This window comes from Panthera uncia (assembly GCF_023721935.1).
Source record: "Panthera uncia isolate 11264 chromosome E2 unlocalized genomic scaffold, Puncia_PCG_1.0 HiC_scaffold_20, whole genome shotgun sequence".
Lineage (NCBI taxonomy): Eukaryota > Metazoa > Chordata > Mammalia > Carnivora > Felidae > Panthera > Panthera uncia.
Genome location: NW_026057589.1, coordinates 9547666 through 9572308, shown reverse-complemented (window position 1 = coordinate 9572308; position 24643 = coordinate 9547666). Strand labels below are relative to the sequence as shown.

The 24643-nt window shown below is 45.6% G+C and overlaps 2 protein-coding genes across 3 annotated transcripts in view; one reads left to right on the top strand and one right to left on the bottom strand.

Annotated features, from left to right (window-relative positions):
* Nucleotides 1-221: 221 nt before the first annotated feature.
* Nucleotides 222-9157, top strand: PSMD7 (proteasome 26S subunit, non-ATPase 7). Its single transcript, XM_049622445.1, has 7 exons — nucleotides 222-393; nucleotides 2708-2799; nucleotides 3858-3950; nucleotides 4683-4780; nucleotides 5518-5598; nucleotides 7417-7508; nucleotides 8193-9157. Exons 1-7 carry the CDS (start codon nucleotides 320-322, stop codon nucleotides 8635-8637), a joined length of 975 nt encoding a protein of 324 aa, XP_049478402.1. The 5' UTR covers nucleotides 222-319; the 3' UTR covers nucleotides 8638-9157.
* Nucleotides 9158-22380: 13223 nt separating this feature from the next.
* Nucleotides 22381-24643, bottom strand: part of WWP2 (WW domain containing E3 ubiquitin protein ligase 2) — a 125596-nt gene continuing 123333 nt past the window's right edge. For both annotated transcript variants that reach the window (XM_049622427.1, XM_049622426.1), the window contains exon 23: nucleotides 22381-24364. In XM_049622427.1, the coding sequence (XP_049478384.1) occupies nucleotides 24265-24364 (100 nt within the window). In that variant the 3' untranslated portion in view covers nucleotides 22381-24264. The remainder of the gene's footprint in view (nucleotides 24365-24643) is intronic.

Here is a 24643-nt window from a genome sequence, read left to right as displayed (position 1 = left end):
TGACAGCGCAGGCCCAATACCAGGAGGTCAACCTTTTTCTCAGTCTCCAGTGTGCCTTTAGCTTCGAAGACCAGGAAATCTCCCAGCGAGTCACCCAAGGCGGGCCCCACCTGCCCGCGACCTTTCCCGTCCTCAAGATGGCAGCTGGCGCGAAAACCCGGGGCGGCGCGCGGGGCGCTCTGGGAGCGGAAAAAGGGAACCGTGGCGGCGGCCGAGCCGGAAGAGGAGGAGCCGGGCCTGGAGGATCCGCGAGAGTCCCTGAGGCTGCCGGTGTTTGCGGGTCGCAAGGAGCGGGGCCTGGCGGGCGGCGTGTGTCGCGATGCCGGAGCTGGCTGTGCAGAAGGTGGTAGTTCACCCCTTGGTGCTGCTCAGTGTGGTGGATCATTTCAACCGGTGAGCGGGTGCGCGGGGCGGCCTATCGGGATCGCCGCTGCTGAGTCACTGGCACGCTGGGACAGCGCGGCGGCGGCGGGAGTGCTGATGGGCCGGGGGTGGCATTGACTCGCCCAGGGGCCCGGACCACCCTCGGATCACGAAGCCTGAATCACCCAGCATCGTCCCCCCGTCCCCAACCGGCACCCCGCGGTCCGGACTGCCCCTTTTACCCAACTCCGTACGCTGCCAGAATATGGGGGCAAGCTTCAGTTGGCCCTGATCCCCCAGGCCTCGTGCCCATCTGTCACTTCGTCCGCCCCTTTTCACCAGAAAGACTCGGTGCCTCGTAGGAAAACGCTGCAGATTTGTGCTTCTGTGCCTCTGAAGGCTGTCACCAAAATTCTGGTCTCAGTACCCTGAAGGGCTCCCGGGGAGAGCTGTGGTTTCTAAGCAGGAATCTGTTTTGATGGGAACTTAAAGTGTAGATTAGTTGTCAAGTGTTTCTTTTAAAAATAAGAGCATTAGGAGATTTGGGCATTAATGAATAAAGATAAAACATTCCACAGATGTTTCTTCCGCCTTCGCTTTGCTTGTTTTGGAGCTGTTCTTCCCGCTGGACCTGTTACACGTGTTCATAACTTTTACAAGATAATTACTTGAATTGGCAAGTGTAAAGACAAAGTCAGTTGTTGAAGCACCTATTCTCCTGCAACTTGCCTTGTACAACTCCTCATTCAGCCAGAGCTAAAACAAAACAAACAAAACCCTCAAGACTCCTTAAGGCTTGGGGTCCCCATTTCCACTGCTTTGTAGAGCCCTCAGTCTAACAGGATATGAGGGCATTCCCACTGTACAGTAGTTACTATTTTTCTCCCATAGGAACTAGAGGTGCTAAGGGGCTGCTAATTTCAGTTCTGTTCAGATGACATGGTGCAGACACTACTGGCTACTGTCATAATAGATGTAGGGTTTTAAAAACCATGGGTTTTTGTAGACCAAAAGAAAAGCACATGGTGTGGAAGTTTCCTTGCAAATGTGGAAATTCAGTGCCTGAGATTTCCCAAAAATTCAGAATCACCAGGGATATAGAATCCTTAACTTGGTTTGACCCAAATCCCAAATTTAGTAAGCATTTATAAAGTTGCGGAGCCGTGGGGCACCTGGGTGGCCCAGTCAGTTGGGCGGCACCGACTACACCTCAGGTCATGATCTCGCAGTCTGTGAGTTTGAACCCCTTGTCGGGCTCTGTCCTGAGAGCTCAGAGCCTGGAGCCTGCTTCGGATTCTGTGTCTCCCTCTCTACCCCTCCTCCGCTCACACTCTGTCTCTCTCAAAAATAATAAAAAATAAAAGATTTTTTTTCCGAGTTGTATGTTTAGAAAAATTAATACATTAAATGCAGTGACTGTTAAGGAATTGTGGTTCGTTTCACATTGGAGTGACCTTTGTCTTTCCTTTGAACATGAAGTTGTTTTGTGTCTGTGCCTCACATTTGCTAGCGGTTAAAGGAGAATCCTATGTGAAGATCTCATTGAAATGAGATTGCATAAGTGAAACACTTGTAGCTCCTGAAGACAAAAATCACTGAGGAGGTTTGACAGGTAGATAGAAATGCTGAAGTAAAATCTTTCTCACTTGTTCAACCCTCCTCTCAGTGTAAGTACGTCACCAGCTCACATCTGACCTCTGCCTGATGAAGCCATTCACAGAGACCAGATGGCACACGCATTAACTCAGCGTCAGAACCCAGTGTCTGAGCCCCTAGATGGTACAAAGAATTGTAACTTCTAGTGGGGCTTGTCCTCGTGGGCTAGATAATCCAGAGAACAGTTGGCACACCAGACCATAAAAGTGGTTCTACATTAGCATCTTTATCTCCGAAAATATTTGAGGATTGAGAAGATGGGAAAAGTTTAAAGGAGAAAGCTGCAAAAGAAAAAGTTAAAGGTGGTAGCATAACTGAAATGTATTTTTCAAACACCAACCAAATAACATTTTAAAACTCTTAATGATCTGGGGAGTTTTTATTTTCTCCATTTTCATTTCTCCATTTAAGATGAATAACTGCAAACTTTGTAAAGTTTGAAATGTTAACAAGCATGTTATTTCTTAGAAATAACAAGTGGGTAAAAAATGCCAGTGTACAAAGTTCGTGAATTACCTATTATATTTATTAAGTTTTAATATTAGGGACCTGACACATTTGTTTACTGGGATTAGATCGCAGGTAAACTAACTTGTATCTATACCATTGATATTTCCTGTTGAGTATCTGATTGTTGGCTTCACCTCTCTGTGTGCCTGTCAGACTGACCTTCTGCTTTCTCCCTCAGAATAGGCAAGGTTGGAAACCAGAAGCGTGTCGTTGGTGTGCTTTTGGGGTCATGGCAAAAGAAAGTACTCGATGTATCCAACAGTTTTGCAGGTACAAGACAACTTTTACATTTTTCTGAGCGTGGTTAAAATGTCAAACAGCTTTAAAATAAAAAAAGAAACCCTCATGGTTTCCATTTTTACTACAACCCAGAAATTCAATGGCAGAATTGCTCAAGTATAGAAAAGGGAGGCTAAAGAGTACTCACTGAACTGAATAGTAAATATTTTAAGTTTCCTGACCAGAGAGTCTCCATTGCAACTGCTCAGTGCTGCTACTGTAGCAGAAAAGCAACTGTAGACAGTATGTTGACAAAGGGGTAGCTATATTCTAGCAAAACTTTATAAAAGTAGGCAGCTCTGATGTCGTAACCTTGCAATCCCTGTAAACTGTTAACCATGGTCATGGGTTGGCAAGGGGAAGATGGAGAATATTACCTTTTACTCAGCATCATGAATCTTTACAAGAATGTATCCAGGGGCTTCTGGCTGGCCCAGTTAGTTGAGCGTCTGACTCTGATTTCAAGTCAGGTCATAATCCCAAGGTCATGGGATCTATCCCCACATCTGGCTCTGGGCTGAGCCTGGAGCCTGCTGAAGATTCTCTCTCTCCCTGGGCCCCTCTCCCCTGCTGGCATCCATGTGTGCACTCTCTCTAAAATTAAAAAAAAGAATGTATCCATGTATTTTATGATTAACAACAAAGAACAAAATAATTGGTCTGGAATAAACTGTAGACCTGAGGTCACAATCTCCAGTATCTGAAAGGACCGAGCAGTAATGTTATTTGTTAAAGGGAAATATTGGGAAGTGATAGGGCTTTTAGCAGACTGATGAGCTTGTGTCCCTGTTAAGGTGGGGACAGGAGGGTCCTCTATCTGGCTCTAGCCAGTTATTGCCAGGTCTTTCAGTTTCAAGAGAAGTGGAAGTCTGGATTTTTATATGAAATCTCCCAGTTTTTAATAACAGCAACTTAAAAAGTAATTTTAATGCTGTGTTGAACAAGCCAAACATATCGATCAGATGTGGCCTTGGGTCTCCAGCTGTAACATATGACCTAGAGTTCTGTCTAGCACCCTAAACTACGTCCTACTTATTTTTTCTCCATAGTACCTTTTGATGAAGATGACAAAGATGATTCTGTCTGGTTTTTAGACCATGATTATTTGGAAAACATGTATGGAATGTTTAAGAAGGTCAATGGTATGTCTTGATTGATTGATTTTTTAAAGAAGGTATTGATTTATATCTGTGTGTATTTGTGTATGCATGCCCAGCTACATGCCCCTGATGTGCTGTGGGGTTTTTTTTCCTTTTCTATGTATTCCCTTCTCTTTGTTTAATGTCAAGGGCTCTTTCACTTAGCTAGTCTTAAGACTAGTGGTAGTAAAGGAATGAGGCGGAATAAATGAGAAACTAGAGTAGCAATTAAGACCAGCTAGACCGGCCTAGGTTTTGGGTAAGAGATCTAGCCCTCTGCAGCAGAAAAGTGAAGCACTATCAAATGAAATCCACCTGCCCCTAGAGCTTAAGTACCACCACGGTAAATCTGTCTCTCTGTCACGTGTCATCTTTGTTTTATTTCCTTAGAGCAACCACATAGCTCTTAGAGCTCCCCCCACAGCTCACGGTTCTAATATGTGTGACAGAGACTTGCGTTTGTTTACATATTGCCTTGGAATTGTTTTCTGGTTTCATGGACTGGCCTCAACTAGTCTGAGATGTGGGTGTCTCTGGATTTCCCTCACTGCTTATTTTCTGAGAATTCTATTCCTGAGTTTTAGATTTCACAAGTATGTCAAGGCTTAAAATAGGTGTCTGGAATTTTGAAAAAGATAGAGAACATAAGGACTAGAGATCTTACCACCCTTTTGGAGGGAACTCTATATAGATCTTCATGTAACAGTTCAAAACCATTAATGTTTTCCTTCCCAGCCAGAGAAAGAATCGTTGGGTGGTACCACACAGGCCCTAAACTACACAAGAATGACATCGCCATTAATGAACTTATGAAGAGATACTGCCCTAACTCAGTAAGTTCACTCTGTCTTTAAAACTCTTGAGTGATATTCCTTGCCTGCTAACTTATGTAAGCATTTGGATTTGGATAGCAAATCATTTCACTGCTTTTTCTCTATAAACTGCTTGTGTTGATTGGTAGCATTTTCTTTTCTTTCTTTTTTTTTTTTTTTTTTTAGTTTGTTAATTAATTTATTTTGATAAACACTGTCAGTGCAGAGCCTGACTTAGCTGGGGATGGATGGGGTGGGAGGGTGAGATCATGACCTGAGCCAAAATCAAGAGTTGGACACTTAAATGAACTGAGCCACCCAGGCATCCCGAATTGGTACTGTTTTCTACAGTTTACACTAACCCAAGATACTTATAAGCAACGGTAAACGTGTGCTAAGTGCTTAATCCTCCCAATAGCTATATGGGGTTTTACCCTCTTAACAAGAAAAGTGAGGTTCAGAGTGGTTAGTAAGGTCTCATACATGTTGGGGATGGGACCAAAATGTTGCCTGTCTTGATTCGGACTTCCTTAGACTTGATAACCGCACTGTACTACCTCTCAGCTTGTTAATGGGTGGGGGCGAAGAGCAGAGAAAATGGTGGGATCATGTGAAATGTAGACTCGTTTCTGCTGAAAATTCCAGCTCATATCTGGTTGAATGAATGAATAGCTTCAGTAATCCTCATCAGAAGGATGGCTGTGATTATTCCTTATGCTTGGTGTGAGCTGGTTTGCTAAAGTGTATTTTTCTGCCAGGTACTGGTCATTATTGACGTGAAGCCAAAGGACCTGGGACTGCCCACAGAAGCATATATTTCGGTGGAAGAAGTTCACGATGTAAGTCATCTGGCTATGAGCCTCGGAGATTAGATTTTTTGCTTATTGGACTATTCAGATTTTTTGTTGTTTTAATCCTTTCTCTCCAACAAGGAGTAGTTTGTTGATTTCTGTCAACAGTTTGATACTATGTTTCTTTCCCCCTTGAGTTTTTGAATCCCCAAATTTTAGAAATTGACAGGACCATACAAATCTAAAATCCCCTTTTACAAATGAAATTGAGGCCCAGAGTCCTCCTCATGTATTTGTCCAGAGATGTTGACAGCACGGTTAAGTGCAAAGCCTGGTGAGTTTCGTCTTAATCTAATGTAGTTTCCACTGTTCTGCTCCCCCTGGGCCAGCATTGCTTTCTCCTTGATGATTTTCCTTCCCTGCGGATAAGATCGAGGTTTTCTAATAGAGTGAGTCAGAGCTGCCTGGAGCTAGATGGCAGGACCCATCTGTGTGATTTGACGCCTGAATGTTCCACTCCACAGCATCCAATACCTGCTGTATGGTCCATTAGCTTGCGCTTCAGGTGTAGACACGAAGAGGTACCAGAAGATAGCTTTTCCCTATTTCCAAGAAAACTAAACTCTGATTCTAGGGTAGCACGTGGTGTGAAAATATATGTGTTTTGTTGTGAGCATAAAGTTTTGCACTTGAACTCAATCTTGAATTTCCAAAGTCAAAAATCTAAAGGATAAAGTCTGGATTTAGATAGGTAGTCTTAATCCTTATGTCCAGCTATTAAATCAGGAAAAAGATTTTAGGTTAACTCCCTGCAAATGTTCCTTGCACGGAGCTCTATCCGCCTGCTTCTCTTTTTGCCTTACCACTAGGGAGCTTAGGAGATTTATTCCCCTGTTGAAATAAGGCTTTCATCCTTGGTCTGATACAATTTTTAAGTTAATTTTACCCTGCCCTTTCCAAAAAGAGTTAGAAGTTCTTACACCCATACACACAAAAGCAAGATTTTTCAATAAGGGATGGAAGGGACATGAAGGCCATAACAGAAGATGAAGCCAAGGGAAAATGAGCACCTGGAAAGCCGTGCCATGAAGTCCTGGCCATTCTAGCTTCCAAAGTAAAGACATAAATGGCATTTGCAGGATTCACACTGTCCTGGATAAAATAATTACTGCTAACATTTACACCACTTAATATAAGTTAAGTGACTTTCCCAAGGTCCCACAGCTCCCATAGAACCCAGGCTGTCTGGCTGCAGAATGTGCCCTCACTGCTATGCCCTCCTGCCTTGGCAGACACTTCGTAGCCTTTACAGAAGATGTACAGCCTCTTCTCTGGCACAGGGTCTGTGGAAAGTTGCTCCACAGCCCCATCAGGAGGTCCCCAGGTGATACAGTGAACCACATTCCTGGACAGATCCTTTGATTAATTCAGGCCACCGGAAAGCTGGTTCTGACTGCATTGTTTTGGTGCTCTGGCATCACTGGATCTGAGGGACAGTAGAACGTTAAAAGATTATCTGACATGAGCTTGTTTCCAGTACAGGTATTGTGTATACTGCCTATTCTAGAAAGGATTATATGCTTTAAGAATCAAGTTAATGAAGACTTCCTCGAGTGTCCATCCCCACGGTGGTCTTAAGGGATTGTCAAGATTTTCTGCGGAAACACTGGGCAGGGCCATTTGTAATGTCAGCTTAGAAGATGAAGCTTTCAAAGCAAACTCCCCCATTTCTGCCGGCACATGGAAACCTAGTTAGTACTGTACCCGGGAGGTGATTTGACTGAAAGCAGAGGAACCAAGGTGTGAGAAGGAGTGGGTGCCATTGTGCTTCTAAGCAAATAACCAAGGTTAAGCCTCCTCTCCTAGGATGGAACTCCAACCTCAAAAACATTTGAGCACGTGACCAGTGAAATTGGAGCAGAGGAAGCTGAGGAAGTCGGAGTGGAGCACTTGTTACGGTGAGCCTCACGATGGCGTCAGAGTCATAAGCGGCCCGAGAGGCTCTGTCAGGAGTAGAGAGATCTGGGCTCTAGGCCCGGAACATTTCTAGGGTGTCTTGAGTCACGATTTATGATTGTGGGTAATACATCTTGGTGGGCAACTGCAGTATTGACGTGACAGGAACAGATGTGTGAAGATGTGCAGATGTGTGCTCTTGCCGTGCGTGTGGTTTTCGGGGAAGGTAGCCTGCCGACAATCTACGTGTGAGGATGGATTTTTATTTTAAGATACTGTAACCCTCACTCAATTCAAAAGGGTCATAGTTTTTCTCAAATAAGATTCCTTCCAGTTCAAAATTTAGTCCTGACTGATTTAGGCTCCTCACAACATCATACAGATGAGGATGGAGAAAATGGCACCCTTTTCATGGAAGTTGAAATAGTTTTGTTTTGTTTTTTTTTAAGTGAAATGGTTTCATTTTTAGTTCTCCTGTTTTTTGAGAAATGCCTTGTGATGAGAAAGATAAAATGTATGCCTCCAAATAAAAACAAAATTAAGGCACTTTATCTTGATAGAATGATGAAGTAACATTTTTCTTTTGAAAACTTGCCCCTCCCCACGAAGCTGGGTGTTTGCCTGGATTCTGAGACCCTGTGTGATAATACAATGCACCGATGCTTTTGCCTGCCTTCTTGTTACAGAGACATCAAAGACACTACAGTGGGCACTCTTTCCCAGCGGATCACAAACCAGGTCCATGGTTTGAAGGGACTGAACTCCAAGCTTCTGGATATCAGGAGCTACCTGGAGAAAGTGGCCACGGGCAAGCTGCCCATCAACCACCAGATCATCTACCAGCTACAGGACGTCTTCAACCTGCTGCCGGATGTCAGCCTCCAGGAGTTTGTCAAGGCCTTTTACCTGAAGACCAACGACCAGATGGTGGTGGTGTATTTGGCCTCGTTGATCCGTTCTGTGGTTGCCCTGCACAACCTCATCAACAACAAAATTGCCAACCGGGATGCAGAGAAGAAAGAAGGGCAGGAAAAAGAAGAAAGCAAAAAGGATAGGAAAGATGACAAAGAGAAAGAAAAAGAGAAGGAAAAGAGTGACGGAAAGAAAGAAGAGAAAAAGGAGAAAAAATAAAACATGTAGCTTTTTAATTTGTAAATTAAAATCTTATAAACTAACTCAGTGTGCCACTAGAGGGTTCTTTTTACTTTACGTGCTTGTTAAAAGCTGTACTGCTGAGAGCTCTCTGCCCCGGGTCACTCTTGCTGCAGCGTGGAAGGGAGTGCACAGAGGCACTGAGCTCGCACCTGAACCGCAGCTTAGGCTGCCGTGTGTGTGGGACACGCCAGCTCAGGCTTCCGGTCATGTGAGAAAAGTGAGGAGAGGTAAACGGAACATTATTGGTACTCTTCACTCTTACCTATAAAAGTGGAAGTTCAATTTTCCCCATCTTAAAAGACTCTTGGGGTCTGTTTCTGGCAGTTTGCAAATTTGCAAAACGGAATGCATGAATTCCAGAAGTGCTCTGCCTTAGAACACCCTGAGTCCTGACCCTCTGAACTCTGTACCCTCAGCTCTGGCATTCTCAGGGCTTGGGATCCAGCCCCGAATATTGTTTACCTTTGAAGACACAATTAAATGACTTGGTTTTTAAGTCTGTGTTCTAGTCGTTTTTGATTCTGGGAGTGGCAGTTGTTCTCACAAGCAGCCAAGACTTCCTTTTTCATTGAAGTTGCCTTAAAGAGTTATTTTAGGGGCTCCTGGGTGGCTCAAACATTTGAGCATCCGACCTCAGCTTAGGTCATGATCTCGTGGTTCCTGGGTTCAAGCCCGGTGTTGGACTCTGTGCTGACAGCTCCGAGTCTGGAGCCTGCTTCAATTCTGTGTCTTCCTCTCTCTCTGCCCCTCCCCTGCTTGTTTTCTGTCTCAAAAATGGATAAACCTCAAAAAAAATTTTTTATTAAGTTATTTAAGACTTGGAATCTTTCATGAAAGAGAGTCTCATTTGTTTAAAAACATCCTGATGGTGTGAAGAGCTCTCAACAGCCCAGAAGTCCTGTGTCCTAGTTTGTGCCTCAGGTTTGTCATCTGTGAAGTCCCTAGAGCAGTTCTTCATAAGGGGCATGGTTACTGCGGTAGGCGCAGGTACATTAGACCACAAGATTAGTGGGGGAGGTTACTGAGGATGGAACAGTTTCCCCAAAACAAGTGCTCAGGGCTCAGAACAAATAAGGTACTTAATCATTAGACCTACAGTAGGTCCTGTCATATTAATTTCCTTTCTTAAGCACTTAGAACTTAGGGGTTCTCTAATGTGCTAAATGGATTGCCAATGTTCAAAGATTTAAGAATATAATAAAATGGCACTAAAACTAAGTCAACTGAATCTCAGAAACCACTTTCCGGTGTTCTAATGTCTCAAAAAGTTACCAGAAACCTCCATCTTTATTCTAAAGAGCTATGGGGCGCCTGGGTGGCTCAGTCGGTTGAGCATCCGACTTCGGCTCAGGTCATGATCTCACAGTTTGTGGGTTTGAGCCCCGCAACAGGCTCTGTGCTGACCGCTTGCTCAGAGCCTGGAGCCTGCTTCAGATTCTGTGACTCCTTCTCTCTCTGCCCCTCCTCTGCTCACGCTTTGTCTCACTCTGTTTCTCAAAAGTAAGTGTAAAAAAGAAAAATTTTTAACAAAGAGCTAATTAGTAGAAATCAGGAGTTGACAGTATAATATGTAGATAAACTTTTATTCTACTTAATAGAAGCATACCCACGTAAGGGCTGACTTCAAGGTTCATTAAGATTCGGAGACAAAACGGATGGTCAAGGAAAGAACTATGGAGAACCAACTTTGCTTGTCTATTTCAGCAGGCAAAAGTCAGGGTTGTTGTACCTTAACCGAATAAAAGAAATTTGAAATAACAGTCAAAGCCTGAGATATATTTCAAACCACACGAGTGGTGAAGAAGCTTTTGAGATTTGGTTACCAGGTTTCAAACAGAATTGAGGAACCTGGAACATTAACTTTGCCTGGCAAATGGGCAGGAACGAGCCAGTATGTTTCTGAGACTAGCTGGGGAATGAAGAGGTCATCCCAAAGAGTGTGTTACTTATGTAAGGTTCAGGGGGCAGTTAAAGACCACACAGGATTCAGCCCAGATAAGTAATATAATCTGTACTCAAAAAGCTTTCCAGGGTCTTGTAACAACACAATGCCACAGGCTTTTAACTTTGTCACCATTTCATAAATTGGAAAGTTTGTTGAACATCTAAGACCATGGAAATACCCAGGCCTCATTCCTTGTTGTATTTAATACTTGTTCCTTAATGTATTTAATACTTTGGCCCACAAATGGGCAGAATTAACTCTTTCTTTTCTTTTTTTTTTTTTTTTTTTTTTTAGTAATCTCTACACCCAACATGGGGCTTGAACTCACAACCCTGAGATCAAGAGTCCCATGCTCTACCAACTGAGCCAGCCAGGTGCCCTCAATTAACTTCTACCATTCTAACAGGATCCTCTATTTCTACCAAAAACAGTTTGTAGCCTCTAGAGTCACTTAGGCTCATTTTCTAAGGCAAAATTGACATCCTATATAAAAGAGTGACCCTCATAAGGTTATTGATGGAGTCTTGCTTATACAGATAGCAGCTGAAATGACTACAAAACCCATGACCCTCACCTGGAAAAAAGCCTTGTGTTTGTATAGCGTAGCCTTCTCAAGATCAGATTTCTAAACTATCTCCATTTTTAAAATTACTAAAAAAGTATGTCCTGGAACAGGTCTGATCCAAAGTCTGGATCCTGCATCCATAGTTGTTAACAGTACTTTCACTTCCACTTTGAACGAACGCTGCAGACTGACTGATTTTGTGTGATAAATAACATCTGAAATATCCCTGAACTTAGAAGTTAGTTATCCTTTTGTCTTTTTAATGTTTATTCATTTTTTAGTGAGAGAGAGTGAAAGCGCAAGCGGGGAAGGGGCCGAGAGAGAGGGAGACACAGAATTCGAAGCAGGCTCCAGGCTCCGAGCTGTCAGCACAGAGCCCGATGTGGGCTAGACCTCCTGAACCATGAGATCGTGACCTGAGCCAAAGTCGGACACCGAAGTTAGTCCACTGACTGAGCCACCCATGCACCCCAGAAGTTAGTTGTCCTCAATGCAAAGATGGAAACTATCAGAATGGAACAACTTTGGGCCAATGAATTCAATGTTAATTCTGCTCAGCCCACCAATCACTAAAGGGACAAAAGAAAAGTAATCCTGTTGAGGAGCTACCATATTATGTCTCCAAAGTGCTAGATGCAAAGTAAACCTTTCCAGCAGGAAAACAGCAACCTCAGAATCACACTCCAATTTCTGGAGGACCCTGCAACTATGAGAACACAGCCATGTACAACTGCTTTCACTTCAAACAAAAGACAGAACACAGGCTCTCATAAAAGAATGAGATACTCTACTCACCAGGAAATTATGAGCAGGATATTTCTTCTACCATTTCCTTACAAAAATATCTGCACAGCATAAGACTTGGAACGGAGCACCTGTCTGGTAGCTGGTAAAGTGTGCAACTCTTGATCTCAGGATCGTGAATTCAAGCCCCACAGTGGGTGAAGCTTTATAAAATAATAATAATAATAAGACTTGAGAATAAGTTAGGGTTGTTAAACTATAACACACTAAGAAAACGATTTCATCTGCCCCGTCCCCAGAAATGAAATTAGTTATGGCATGCTTCAAAAGCAAGGAAACATTTGATTTATGTGAGCTACAGCTTTTCTAAACAAATTCATTCCAAATTATTATATATAAGATAAGCAAGTACCGATCTGCATATCTTTATGCTATTCAACTCTGTATTATCAATGTTTGCCTGGGAGCAACACAGAGTTCAGATCTTTCAAAAAATAATAGATATTTTTGTTGGGGGAGTGGTATAAAGTGACTCAGATGGCAGAGAAATGTAAGTGGGGAAAGAAAATAGAGGAAAAGATGGGGCGCCTGGGTGGCTCAGTCGGTTGAGTGCTGACTTCGGCTCAGGTCATGATCTCGCGGTCCGTGAGTTCGAGCCCCGCATCGGGCCCCTGTGCTGACAGCTCAGAGCCCGGAGCCTGTTTCAGATTCTGTGTCTCCCTCTCTCTGGCCCTCCCCCATTCATGCTCTGTCTCTCTCTGTCTCAAAAATAAATAAACGTTAAAAAAAAAAAAAAAAGAAAATAGAGGAAAAGAAAGGAAGGGAAGACCAGGCAAGTTAATGTTTCCAGGGCCTAAATCACGAGAAATCTTTCTCAGTTTTCCTAGTGTTCTTTGACACTAGAGGGCACCATTGACTAGGTTCACCTCTTGGCCAGAGAATCCTTTGCTTGCTAGTTCAGCACAGAATTGGGAGCCTTCCCTAGACTCGCTTCCCATCACTTTTGCTTTTTGCTGCAACTATCCAGACAAGATTTCAAAGGAATGTGGAGAGTGTACGGGTGCAAAAAGATTGGGTCAGGTTGCCATACCTCCACCCTTGCTGTTCTCCACCCACAGTACTCCTAGGGCAATGAATAAGCAAAGTTTTCTCTCTGCCCTTCAGATAGCTCATGCTTTGATTTTCCTCGCTGCTGATACCACTCCTGATTTCTTTAAAGACCGTATTCACTAGTGTGCTGGTAAATGTGAAACGAGTAGTTCTCCAAAAGGGGAGCAGCGAGGGGGGAGAGATGTAGTTTGATTTGTGGCCTCTTGCCCACTTCCCTGGTGTAAATATTCTCACCATGGCTTGATTGCAAGACACAAACGTTAGTTGGGGAGGGATGCATGGTAGCACAGTATTACAGAATATTACCTAAGTACAGATACAACAGACAAAAATAACACACATGAAAGTAAAATGCACTAAGGTAATTAGGATAAGATGTATTTTGAGTATGACCTTTATAGAGAATAATTTATTTCAATGTAAATTTATACAACTTACCTACTGCATTATTGTCTCTGGGAATCTATTTTTAAGGTGCCCTCCAAGTGGTTCCTGTACACATGGAAGTGAGAGAACCTTTATTTTGATATAGACAAATCTATCCATTTCTTGCCAATAGGTGGCATTCTGTGGATCCTATTTAAGAAGTCCCTTCCCAGCTCAAGACCTCTTCTCCTACCCACGTCTATCACACTCTACAAAGTGTCTCCCTTCGCAGATTAGCTCCCATGTCAACCTCTATCGACACACTACAGCTAAAGTCTGATCACTAATAACATAGTGTGGCTACTCTTTTAACCAAAATAAACCAACTTAGGTCCTTACATGATCTATTATCCCTTCTTTCTAGATTTTCAACCCTGGCTTTATCCCTACTCATACCCCTCAGCATATAAACACTCAATTTTCTCCCATTTCTCACATACACACCACACACACACACACACACACACACGCACACACACGCACACACGCACACACACACCCTCTGTCCTGGTTAATTTCAGCAAATAGCCATTTATGTTTGCTGCCTTCTCTTCTTTATCTTCTGGGCATTTTTTAAAAATTCTTATGCAGTCCATCTTTTGTCCCCACCAGACCACTAACAGCCTGCACCAAAGTCACCAGTGGCTTCCATTTTGCCCATCCAGTTGACCCCTGTCAGCCCTGACCTCTCTTGACCTGATCTCTGAAGGTTTCTCTCCTGGTACCAGTCCTGCTTCTCTGGGACCCCGGAGCTCCTTTTACTCAGTTTCCTCTAAAGCTTCATCTTACTTAACCTATCATTTACAAAATTTTTAAAGTCTTGATCTATATGATGCTTCTAATTCCAGTACTCATTCCTCTTCTTCATGCCATATCTGGCAAGTCACCCACTAACCCAGAATTTAGGAGTCATACTGGCCAGCCTCTGCATGCTGGCCATCCACCTGCTGGTCCTACCACGGGGACTGCATGTGATGGCTGCCCTCTGCATTTCTCTGCCCCTGTTCAGACATTCATCTCTGTTGATGGGGTTGCTTACTTGCAATTTCTGCATACTTTCTCACCTTCCTTTTCCATATTTTATCCTCACAACAGAACATTTTATCCTCACAAAACAACATTTTATCCTCACAACACATCTTCATGCCTGGAAGATGAATCTCTGATGGAGAGGATTGCATGAATCTCACTCCTCAGCTCATGACTATCATCATCATCATCATTATCATCACTTTTAAGACCCCTTTTGCTTGAACTTTTTTTACCTTTCTTGTGATTTCCATTATAATTTTAACTGCCCCCCCCCACACACACACACACATACACAAGTGATAGATGCTTAAATGTGTTTAGTAAATGTCCTTAGATATGGATGAGTCCTGGAAGAATCTACAGTATAATTTTGTATGTGCATGCATTTAAATTTACATTTATGATATTTTCTTTTTGATCTCATTCTTCCCTCCCCTTTCAAAATTCAAAATATTTTAAAGATAAGACATGTCTTCATTGTTTTATGGATAGACACATACCCTTCATAGCTTTTCATTGCTTGTAACAAAGATAATACTCTGTGGTCCTCAAATCCTAGTTCATATTCCTTGTTCCTGACCTACCACAAATAATACTTCCCATCCCTTTTGCTGCTAGAGACAGCCACAGGGCAGCCCAGACAATGAGGAGATGTGAGTACAGGCATCATAAAGCCGCTTCTGCATCTCCCTCCCCCCTCCCCTTGGCAATAGAGGAGAAACATGTTGAGATTCACCCTGACCTGCCAATCTCATTCACACCATTCCTACTTACCCTCTATCAGTGCTCAGCCACACCAGCCCTCTACCCATTTCTGGAACATGCCAGTCTCCCAAATCAGGCCACTGTGCCTGATGGGCCCAACCCCAGATGTAGCTCTTTGCTTGACTGGCTCCTTCCTAGTTTCCAGGTCTCCAGGCCAAAACTCCTGTTTTGAAATGCTCTCCCTAAGGTCCAGTCTGAACTAGATCCTTTCTCCCCTGTCCCGATTGCCCACACTATTCTCTATCCTATTTATCCAGGGTACAGCATGGCGACTATAGTTAATAATACTGTATTGTATACTTGAAAGTTGCTACGAGAGGAGATCTTAAGTGTTCTCATCACAACACAGCCTTAAATGTTCTCAATGACAACAACAAAATGGTAATTATGTGAGGTGATGGATGTGTTAACTAACCTTATTTTGGTACTCATTTTGCAATACATACATGTATCAAATCATCATCTTGTACACTTTGAACTTACACAATATTCTATGTCAATCATGTATCAATAAAGCTGGAAAAAATACCTATCAAGGGGCTTCCCATGCCCCACGGCAGACAGCTGATGCACCCAGGGTGCGTGCCCTGTGGGAGAGCAGGGACAGGATAAAAGTCAAAGTTCAATGCATGAGCTGCTTCTCCCCACCCGTATACCCTATATTTTAGCCAGTGTGAAACAATTCCAAGGAGTTGGCAAACAATCATGACTATAGAATCCAAAAGTTCAAGGGTGAAATGAATTCCCTCCCAGAACAAACAATGCGTCCACATGGACGGCCCAGCAGGGCCCAGATGCTCATGCAAAAGGCCACTATTGAGGGAGATGTGCCCCTTGGGCCGATGTCAGCGGGAGCCCTGGAGCTGCAGAGGCCATCCTTCAGGCTAGTTCACTGCTGTAATGGTACCACCTATCTTGCTGCTCACCGTGTAATTACAAAGGAAACAGACCCAAAATTGTCCTTGAGAGACTGGACATGACTCTGGCCAATTGGGTTTGGCCAGAGGCCCAGATAAACACTAATGACATCCCTAGGCAGCGTGCTAGTCACAGGCTGGGCCAGACGCAAGGTCTCTGAGCCCATCAGTGCTGCTGGGCAAATGATGTCAGGCTGTGGACGAGGGGCAGGGACTGAAATTACTCCCCTTCCCAGTATTTGCTTTCCCCAAGTACAGGAAGAAGAGCAGTAATGGTACCTTCCTGCCTATATTCCTGGTTAGTGTGATGTTTTTCATCTACAGATAATAATCTCCATGCTCTGGCTCTTTCATTTACTAAAAATCATAGCCACATCCAGGATCCAGGACACGGAAGAGACGCTAATCCAAGGACACTTAATCTGACCTAGGAACGGTATATTAGTTAGCTCTTGCTGTGTAATGAATCGCCCTAAGATTCAGCAGCTAGAACAACACACACTATGATCTCACGGTTCCTGCAGGTCAGGAGCCCCAGCACAGCCTGGCTGGGTTCTCTGCTCCAGGATGCTCACAGGTGATAATCATGCTATCAGCCGGGCTGCAGTCATCTGAAGGTTCCATGCACATGTGGTTATTGGCAGGATTCAATTCCTCATGGGCTACTGGACTGAGGATCTCAGTCTCTTGCTGGCTATTGACACGGATCTGCCCTTAGTCCTTTGCCACATGGGCGTCTCCAACACAAAAACTTACTTCGTCAAAGTGCACAAGCAGAGAGGGCAGTGGAGAACCAACTAGCAAGGAGGAGGTCACAATCCTTTGTAATTCAGTCACAGAAGGGACACCCATCACCTTTGCCATGTGCCATTGGTAAGAAGCAAATCACAAGCCTAGCACCACTCAAGTGGAGGGATTATTAGCCCACTAGCATGTGAACATTGGGAGGGAGTCATAAGGGGGCCACCTAAGAAGTGAGCCTTCCACTGATAACAAACAAGGATTCACCAGAGTAATCCACAACAGGCTACTGTGGGTTTTCCTTTTTTAAAATTTCAGTGCCTAATTAATGTGTTAGAATGAAGATAATATTAATAAAAAATGCAGAAATAAAACATTCTCATGTTTATAAACAGGACTACCTATTGGCTTTGGAGAGAGAAAAGCAAAACAAAGCAAAGCAAACCCCGATGAACTAAATCAGAGCTCTGAGAGAAGTGAGGCATGATGGGCTTAATCATGGCCAATTAGCAAAACTTCAATAATGACATGAATTTATCTTTGCTCCCAGCCAAGACTCCATTAAAATGATGGTGAATGAATGTAAAAGATCTCCCACTTTTCCCTGGCCACTTGGCCCAATTTGAGAGAGAGCACCTGAGAGGTAGAAAAGAGAATTCAACAAAGTTTTAGGCGGAAAGCAGAAGTGGCCAGCGGCAGGATCCCCAGCCAAGATTAGTGTGGAAGGAGTTTAGCCAAGGAGAGTTCTGGTGAGCCGGGAAAGACTCGGACCCGAAAGAGGTTGGAGTTAGTGCCACAGGAGTAAACACGGGCAGATTAGGTGAAAGTCAAGTCCCCTTTGGGACCCCTATGGAAAGATAGCCAGTTGCAAGCTGCCCCCTCCTCACACCCACTGCCCCGGGAGATCTATCGAAGGAAAGGAAGTTAATGGAGATGGCAGATGAACCATGTGTTAGCCCTCTCCAGCCTAGCTAAAATGACAGCAAAGAAAGCTTTATAGAAGTCTTACTCCACTTCAGTGATGTTCAACACAGTGTTAAAAGGTGGAAAGCAGGTGGAGGCGTCTAACTGGCCATGCAGAAGCCTTACCCTAAAACACTGCAGAGGGAGATGCAGGGGAGAAATGAGTGAGCCCCCCGAGAGACTCAGTACCTGGGGCAGCAGGAGGGCAGGAAGAGAGCTGACAACCGGGGTAATTAAAATTAGTTTCTGTTTGGAAGGGTGGGGCACCCAGGTCCCCCCGACCAGCACCCCGGCCCCAGCCACAGAGCCTAACTACCGCCCCTCTGCCAGCTGCAGACCAGGCTGAGGGGGGAGGTGCAGGGCTGAAGAAAGAAAAGGTCAAGTCAGTGGCCGGGACTCTAAGAACCTAGGTTCCTTCCTTCTCCTTACTCCCAAGAAGCCCATGGGCAGGTACTCCAACTCAGGTACATCCTTCCCCTCAGGCAGGGAATAGAGGATTCATCTCTGGAGAAAATGGTCACCCCAGAGAAAAAAACGTGAACAGCAACATTCAGGTCCCACTGAAAAGGTCCGCTTGCCACCTAATCCTCTTACAGCAAAGACCAGCAGGCAAGAGACCACCCCGGAGTGTTTTCTTCTGAAATATGGAGAGCCACCGAGTTTAAGGAAGGAGTTGTTTTCTCACTCTGTGCCGTTTCCTAACGGTTTTGTAGCTGTCTCCACCTGCCCTGTTGGGACATCCATTTTAGAACCTTATCTTTTGAGTGGCAGTTTGGGCCCCGGCCTGGGGTGACCTAGGAGTATCACAGATCCAGGCCAGATCCAGGGATGGTTTGTCTGGATGAGTTTCTGCCTCCGTGTTTTTCAAAGCCACAGCCAGGTGCAGAGCACAGGCAGTCCGGTTTTGTTGTAGTTTGCTGGTTGGCCTGCTTGCATGAAACAGGAGGGAGCAGTGGGCCGGTGCCCAAGCCCTGTCTGTACTGGAGCTTACTTAGACCCCTTTACCCCACCGAGGCTCACTCCCAGCCACCACTGCCAGGCCCTGGGCGTGGCATACCCACTTGCAATCTTGTTCCATTTGCATTTTGTTCTATTTCCGACCCTTGGAAATCTTTATCTTGTTTTTGAACGGGCCTTTTTGGCTTTCTCTTTTTATATTTTATGTGTCTTTATTATATGTTTGGAACAGAAAGGTTGGCCAAGTCATGAATTCACTGTGCCATCTTGACGGAACTCCCTGTGGTTTCTAACACGATTTTACTCGCAAAAGAAGCAGGGCTCCTAGAAGAGGTGATTATGTGTTTGGGGCAACAGAACTAAAGCTGGGAACAGATTATCATATAGGCCATCAAAGATATCCAAAAGAGTGACGGCAGAGTCAAATTGAAGGGGCCCAAACTGAAAAGCATCATAAGAAAATAATTACTGTCATCAGGACCCTCTGAATTCAAGTTAGACCCTGAGTCCATGATGTTCAAATGGTACAAATAATAAAAGTGTGCCAAAGAAGTGACATGCTCTGATCTGAGTCTGTTGATGCTTGATTCATAAAGTATGGACTATAGAAAAGTGAACTGGACTGTGGTACTTGAACCAACCTCAGACTCAGAGGACCTGATAAACAAAAGGATATTGAAAACTAGGTTTACAGGGTAGGACTACAGGGAAATGAGCTGGGGTAATAACTTTGGGCATTAACTCGATTTTCTTCCCAGGATGAGGCTAGAGCCTTGTTGATGCCAAGTTTGGCTGAAGAAGCAGGAGAGCTTGCTATCTGTCGGCATTCTTGTAGAGACATACAGCTCTTTAGGGTTTTTCTATTAGAGTGATGAGATCCCCAATATAGAAGGCCAGTAAGGTAGCAAGAACTGAGATCCCATATCCAGTGAGGTCCCAGTGACGCCTGGGAGACTCACCGGAGATCTTGGGTGACAAAGGATCACAAGACAAAGGGTGACAAAGGATGACAAAAGATCACTGGAGATCTTGGGCGACAAAGGAAATCCTACCAGCGCTTCACTTCCAAAAAATTCTTACAGTTTTGGCTAATTATATCAGGAACTTATTACAGTGCATAGGAGTAGGGGAGCCTCTCTGCCTATCTAATTCTCCTTGAAACACTTCAGAATAAGAAAAAAAATGAGGGGTGCCTGGGTGGTTCGGTTAAGCGTCCAACTTTGGCTCAGGTCATGATGTCAGAGTTGAGTTTGAGCCCTGTGTCGGGCTCTGTGCTGTCAGCTCCAGCTGTGGAACCTGCTTCAGATCCTCTGTCTCCCTCTCTCTCTGCCCCTCCCCTGCTCTCTCTTCCAAAAATAAACATTTTTTAATAATTGAGGATATAATAAAAGCAAAGAAAAGTAATTAGAACCCCCCAGGGTGAAAGACTGTATGAGGAAGAAACAGTTTTGTTATATTATACTATTTAGCTCTGGAGCAAACAACATTTATTTGTATAATCATGGTAATATAGATGGTTTTTGTTGCTTTTCAGCTTTTTGAATAAACCTTTAGAAAAAGTACAGATGATTTCCTTATGATTAAATAATAGAATGTAAATATAAAAAAAAATTTTTGATTGTATAAAAGTAAAAGGACAGCTGCCCAGAGTTAGGGGAGGGAAATGGGAACAGAGAGCTGGAAGGGCAGCTGGTGGGCAGGGCAAGAATGCAGTCCACAAAGTGGGGTGGCAAGGGACCCTGCCCACTGTGAAGGCCAGTAAAACAAGAACCTTTCCGAGGGGCATGGGGGAGACTATGTTGGGAGTTTAAAACTCTATCTGGAAGGATTCAAAAGAAACTAGCATTAATAGTGGCCTTTGGCAGGTGATCAGGGTGGCTGAGGAATAAAAAAGTAAGGGGCGGGGCTTTCACTGTGGACCCTTTGTATCTTTGAATTTTAAACCTTTTTAAAAATTTTTCGGGGGGCCCCTGAGTGGCTCAGTCGGTTAAGCGTCCGACTTCGGCTCAGGTCACGATCTCACTGTCCGTGAGTTCGAGCCCCGTGTCGGGTTCTGTGCTGACTGCTCAGAACCTGGAGCCTGTTTCATATTCTGTGTCTCCCTCTCTCTCTGACCCTCCCCCATTCATGCTCTGTCTCTGTCTCAAAAATAAATAAACGTTAAAAAAAATTAAAAAAAAATTTTTTTCGGGGCACCTGGGGGACTCAGTTGGTTAAGCGTCCAACTTGTGATTTCGGCTCAGGTTGTGATCTCATGGTTTGTGAGATCGAGTCCTGTGTTGAAAGTGCAGAGACTGCTTGGGATTCTCTGTCTCTCTGTCTCTCTCTGCCCCTCCCCTGCTCATTCGCTCTCTCTCAAAATAAACATTCTTTATAAATAAATAATTAAATACATATATAAAAATGTTAAATAAAAATAAAGGTACATCATCAACAATCCAACTTGCAGGACTGCCCCCTCCTTGAAGAACAGCGTGGGTGGCCAAGACCTGCCCAAGCGCACTCGCTGAAGCTTTGCCGCCATGAGCAAACCACTGGCCACAACTATAATGACCCTTAGGATGGAGATGGGTGTATTACAGGAGTCATACTGCAGAATATTAACAGTAAAGAATCATTTAGACCTACGTTGACGGACATGGAAAGGTTTCCCTAACACCCTGCCGAATGAGACAAGTGAGTTGCTCAACATATAGAAGATCCCATCTTTGGTATATTTAAAAATCACACGTATATTTGATTTTCATATGCACACTAGGTAACATGGAAGGGCCATGGCAAACTTAACAGTTCTTTCTGAGGTAAGACGAGGAGAAGAGTTTCCATCCGAACATGCCTTATTTGAATTTATTGTGAGATGTCTGCACAATGTGCAGAGTTTTTTTCAATAATTTTCTCAAAGCACAGCATTGCTCTGGTTAAGTAAAAAAAAGGCTCTGGGGTGGGGCAATGAATTCACCTATAAATTCCAGGGAGGAGCCACTCTGAACATCTCTCTGCCTCTCCTGAGAAGAGGCACAATCAGGGCAAGTTCTTGATCAACGTCATTTCCACGCCAAACGCATCGAGACACAGCAACATGATGATCTGTCCCAAGTGAATCCTTAAGGGTGGCAAGACTTCGTATGACCATTCGCTCAAGGTGATGACATCCCTCTATCATCATGGGACTCAGTAAATGTTTCTCGAATGAATGACTGCCCGGACGCTGTCCCCAAGAGCTGGTTTCCAAAACCCACCCAACCTGCAGCCACAGCTGTTCATGTTCTAGCCCCACAAGAGCTGCTCACAGAAACCCAGGCCTGGCAGGGAGAGGCTGACGGCGTCCAAAGGGTGCAGTGAAGTAACTGTGCCCAACGGCTATAACAGTGACCCCTGCACAGGGACTCAGCCACCCGTCAGAAGCCTGACAGTCTTGGTTAATAACACGCACATTCCTAAAACCAGCAAGGTTATGGCACTTCCACCCCTATGTGGGCCTGGAGGGTGTATGGGGCCCAGAGGCCTCTTGTCTGGAGGACAGCGATTCTGTAGACATCCACGCCAACACCACCTACAGCTGCTGATTGTTTATTGCACGAGAAACTGGCAATACCAAGGCAAGGGGGTAGGCATTACAAAACAATCTGGTGACCAACCCAGGGCTACCGAAGGACATTCTACACAACACCTCGGTTATATACACGTATGTACACGCACGCACACACATGAACACACTCGGAACACCTGTGAGCCTCAGCCTTCCAAGCCCCCAAGGGCAGCTTACACCCCCAACCCCCAGTAGAGCAGGACACTGCGGGGAAGCACAGCAAATGACTCAAGGAAAGAAAAAAAGTTGAGCTCCAGGGAGCTGAGCCACTCAGATCAGCACACACAACACAGTGGACACGGGCCGTCCCTCCGCAGGCCAGGGGGAAGGAAAAGGACCTGGGGGTGTGAGGCTGTCCCCAGGAGGCCCCGTGACTGATCAGTGGATCTGCCTGGGGTCCCAGGAAGGTCAAGCTAGTCTACAGCTGGTGCTCAGTGCTAGAGCCCCAGGGGCCCGCACCAGGGAGCTCACGACAACCACCAGCATCCCAGAGGAGCAGGTACGCCTTGCGGGTCTCCACACGTGGCAGAATGAGCACGTCAGAGGCTGGCGGGGGCTCCGGAAACCAAGTCAGACAGTGTGCAGCGGCTCGAAGCCCTTCCCCTGGTCTCCAAGAGCATCGTTTTCCACGTGCGGATAAAGCCTCACTTCTAGGCAGAATGAACACACTCTAGGGTGGCTGGGACACACTGCATTCTCAATGGGAGACTAATGGACCAGCCTGTAGCCTCAGGGGCTGGCGGGGGACAACAGGGTCACCCACGCCCACGTGCTCCAGCACTTGGGGCTGCCTGGACAACTACATCTAGCAAAGGGAGTTCTCTGTCAAAGGTGGCAAGGTTGGGTGGCACTCAGGACACCGCCCCCTCCGCCTGTCAACGCTTGGGGACTAGGCCGCGCGGAAGCGGAGTCACTGGGTCAGGCCTGCCTGAGCTCACAGAACTGCTGAGCGGGTTCCTAAGACGAGCAGCCATTTGGGGAATCCCTGGACCAGTGGTGCCGGATCCCTCAAGGTCCCAGCAACACCTGGCGTCCCAGCTCCTTGACAGAAAGCGCCAGCAGCACACCAACATCGAAACACAGAGCAATCCTGCACACAAAACGCTTCAAGTGGATGTCAAAGGGAGAAGAAAGTCTGAGGGAGTCTGTGGTTTCCACCCCACTGACACCCAAGCAGCTGGTACCACCCTTTGTTTGCGGGAAAGAACAAACTGGCCGGCACTGAGTGCAGAGACGGGCCTTGCTGCTCAGCCTCGGTGATGGGAGCCTGCAGGGAGAGGAGGCGGCAGGCCCAGCTCTCTCCGGGTGTGGGAGGAGTTCCTCTCGCTCAGACCTCCATCTTACACAGATCACTGGGAAAGTTCTATTTAAAACAGAACCTCTTTTACTGGCAAAGACTCTGGGCCTTGTCGGCCCAGAACAGCTACCCCAAGCGAGTGGCCGGTCTCCTTCTCGCCTGACTGGCCCGTCGGACCCAGGGCTTCCGCCACAGCTCTTCAGCAGAAGGCACCCTCCCTGCATGCTCATGCATACCTACGGCTGGTCTTCGGGGAAAAGGAGGGAGAGCTTACAGAGAGGGTCAGGCCTCCAGACTCTGAAACGGGTGACGGGGCCAAGGTGACATGGGGGCTTTATTCCAGACTGCCACCAGTGGGTAGGGGGGAAGGGAAGGAGACAGGCAGGGCCTCCAGAGGTCAGACTCTGCCACCACCAGCCTGATGACAGTGTGGTCCCACGCACGGCCACCGCTTGGGGGGGCCTCCCGAGTGCTGCGTGGCCTCCGGCCTCTTGGGCAGGAAGAACTCGGGACTATGTGTGCGCTGGGGGGCGTGGGAGGGGGCGGCCTCGGTCACTCCTGTCCAAAGCCTTCAGTCTCCTCGATGGCATACAGCAGCTTCTCTTTCAGCTGTTCATAGCTCTTGTATGGGGGGAGATCCAGACGGTTGAAACTGTTGAAAGAGGGAACAGAAGAGTCAGCACAGAGGTCAGGGTTCCATGGCTGGTTCCTCCAGCCTGGCCGCAGGGGGCGGTCAAAAGAGTTCATGTGACTGTGGCTCAAACATGCCAAGTGGCCAGACGCCAGAAGAGAGTCCTTGAGGGCCCCGCTGTGTGAGGCCTTAATGCTTCTGGTCCCCAGACCATGGGAGGGTTAGGAGACAAGGCAGGGCCACTGGAGAAAGGGGGAACTGGGCAGCAGGGCACACGGGGAGGCAGCTCTCTGTCTACTG

Bases quoted from the DNA above. Each gene is read 5' to 3' on its own strand.
- PSMD7 (XM_049622445.1), top strand. From the start codon at position 320: ATGCCGGAGCTGGCTGTGCAGAAGGTGGTAGTTCACCCCTTGGTGCTG. The intron at 2,800-3,857 runs GTACAAGACAAC...TTTTCTCCATAG, and splicing joins TGTATCCAACAGTTTTGCAG to TACCTTTTGATGAAGATGAC. The intron at 7,509-8,192 runs GTGAGCCTCACG...TTCTTGTTACAG, and splicing joins GGAGTGGAGCACTTGTTACG to AGACATCAAAGACACTACAG.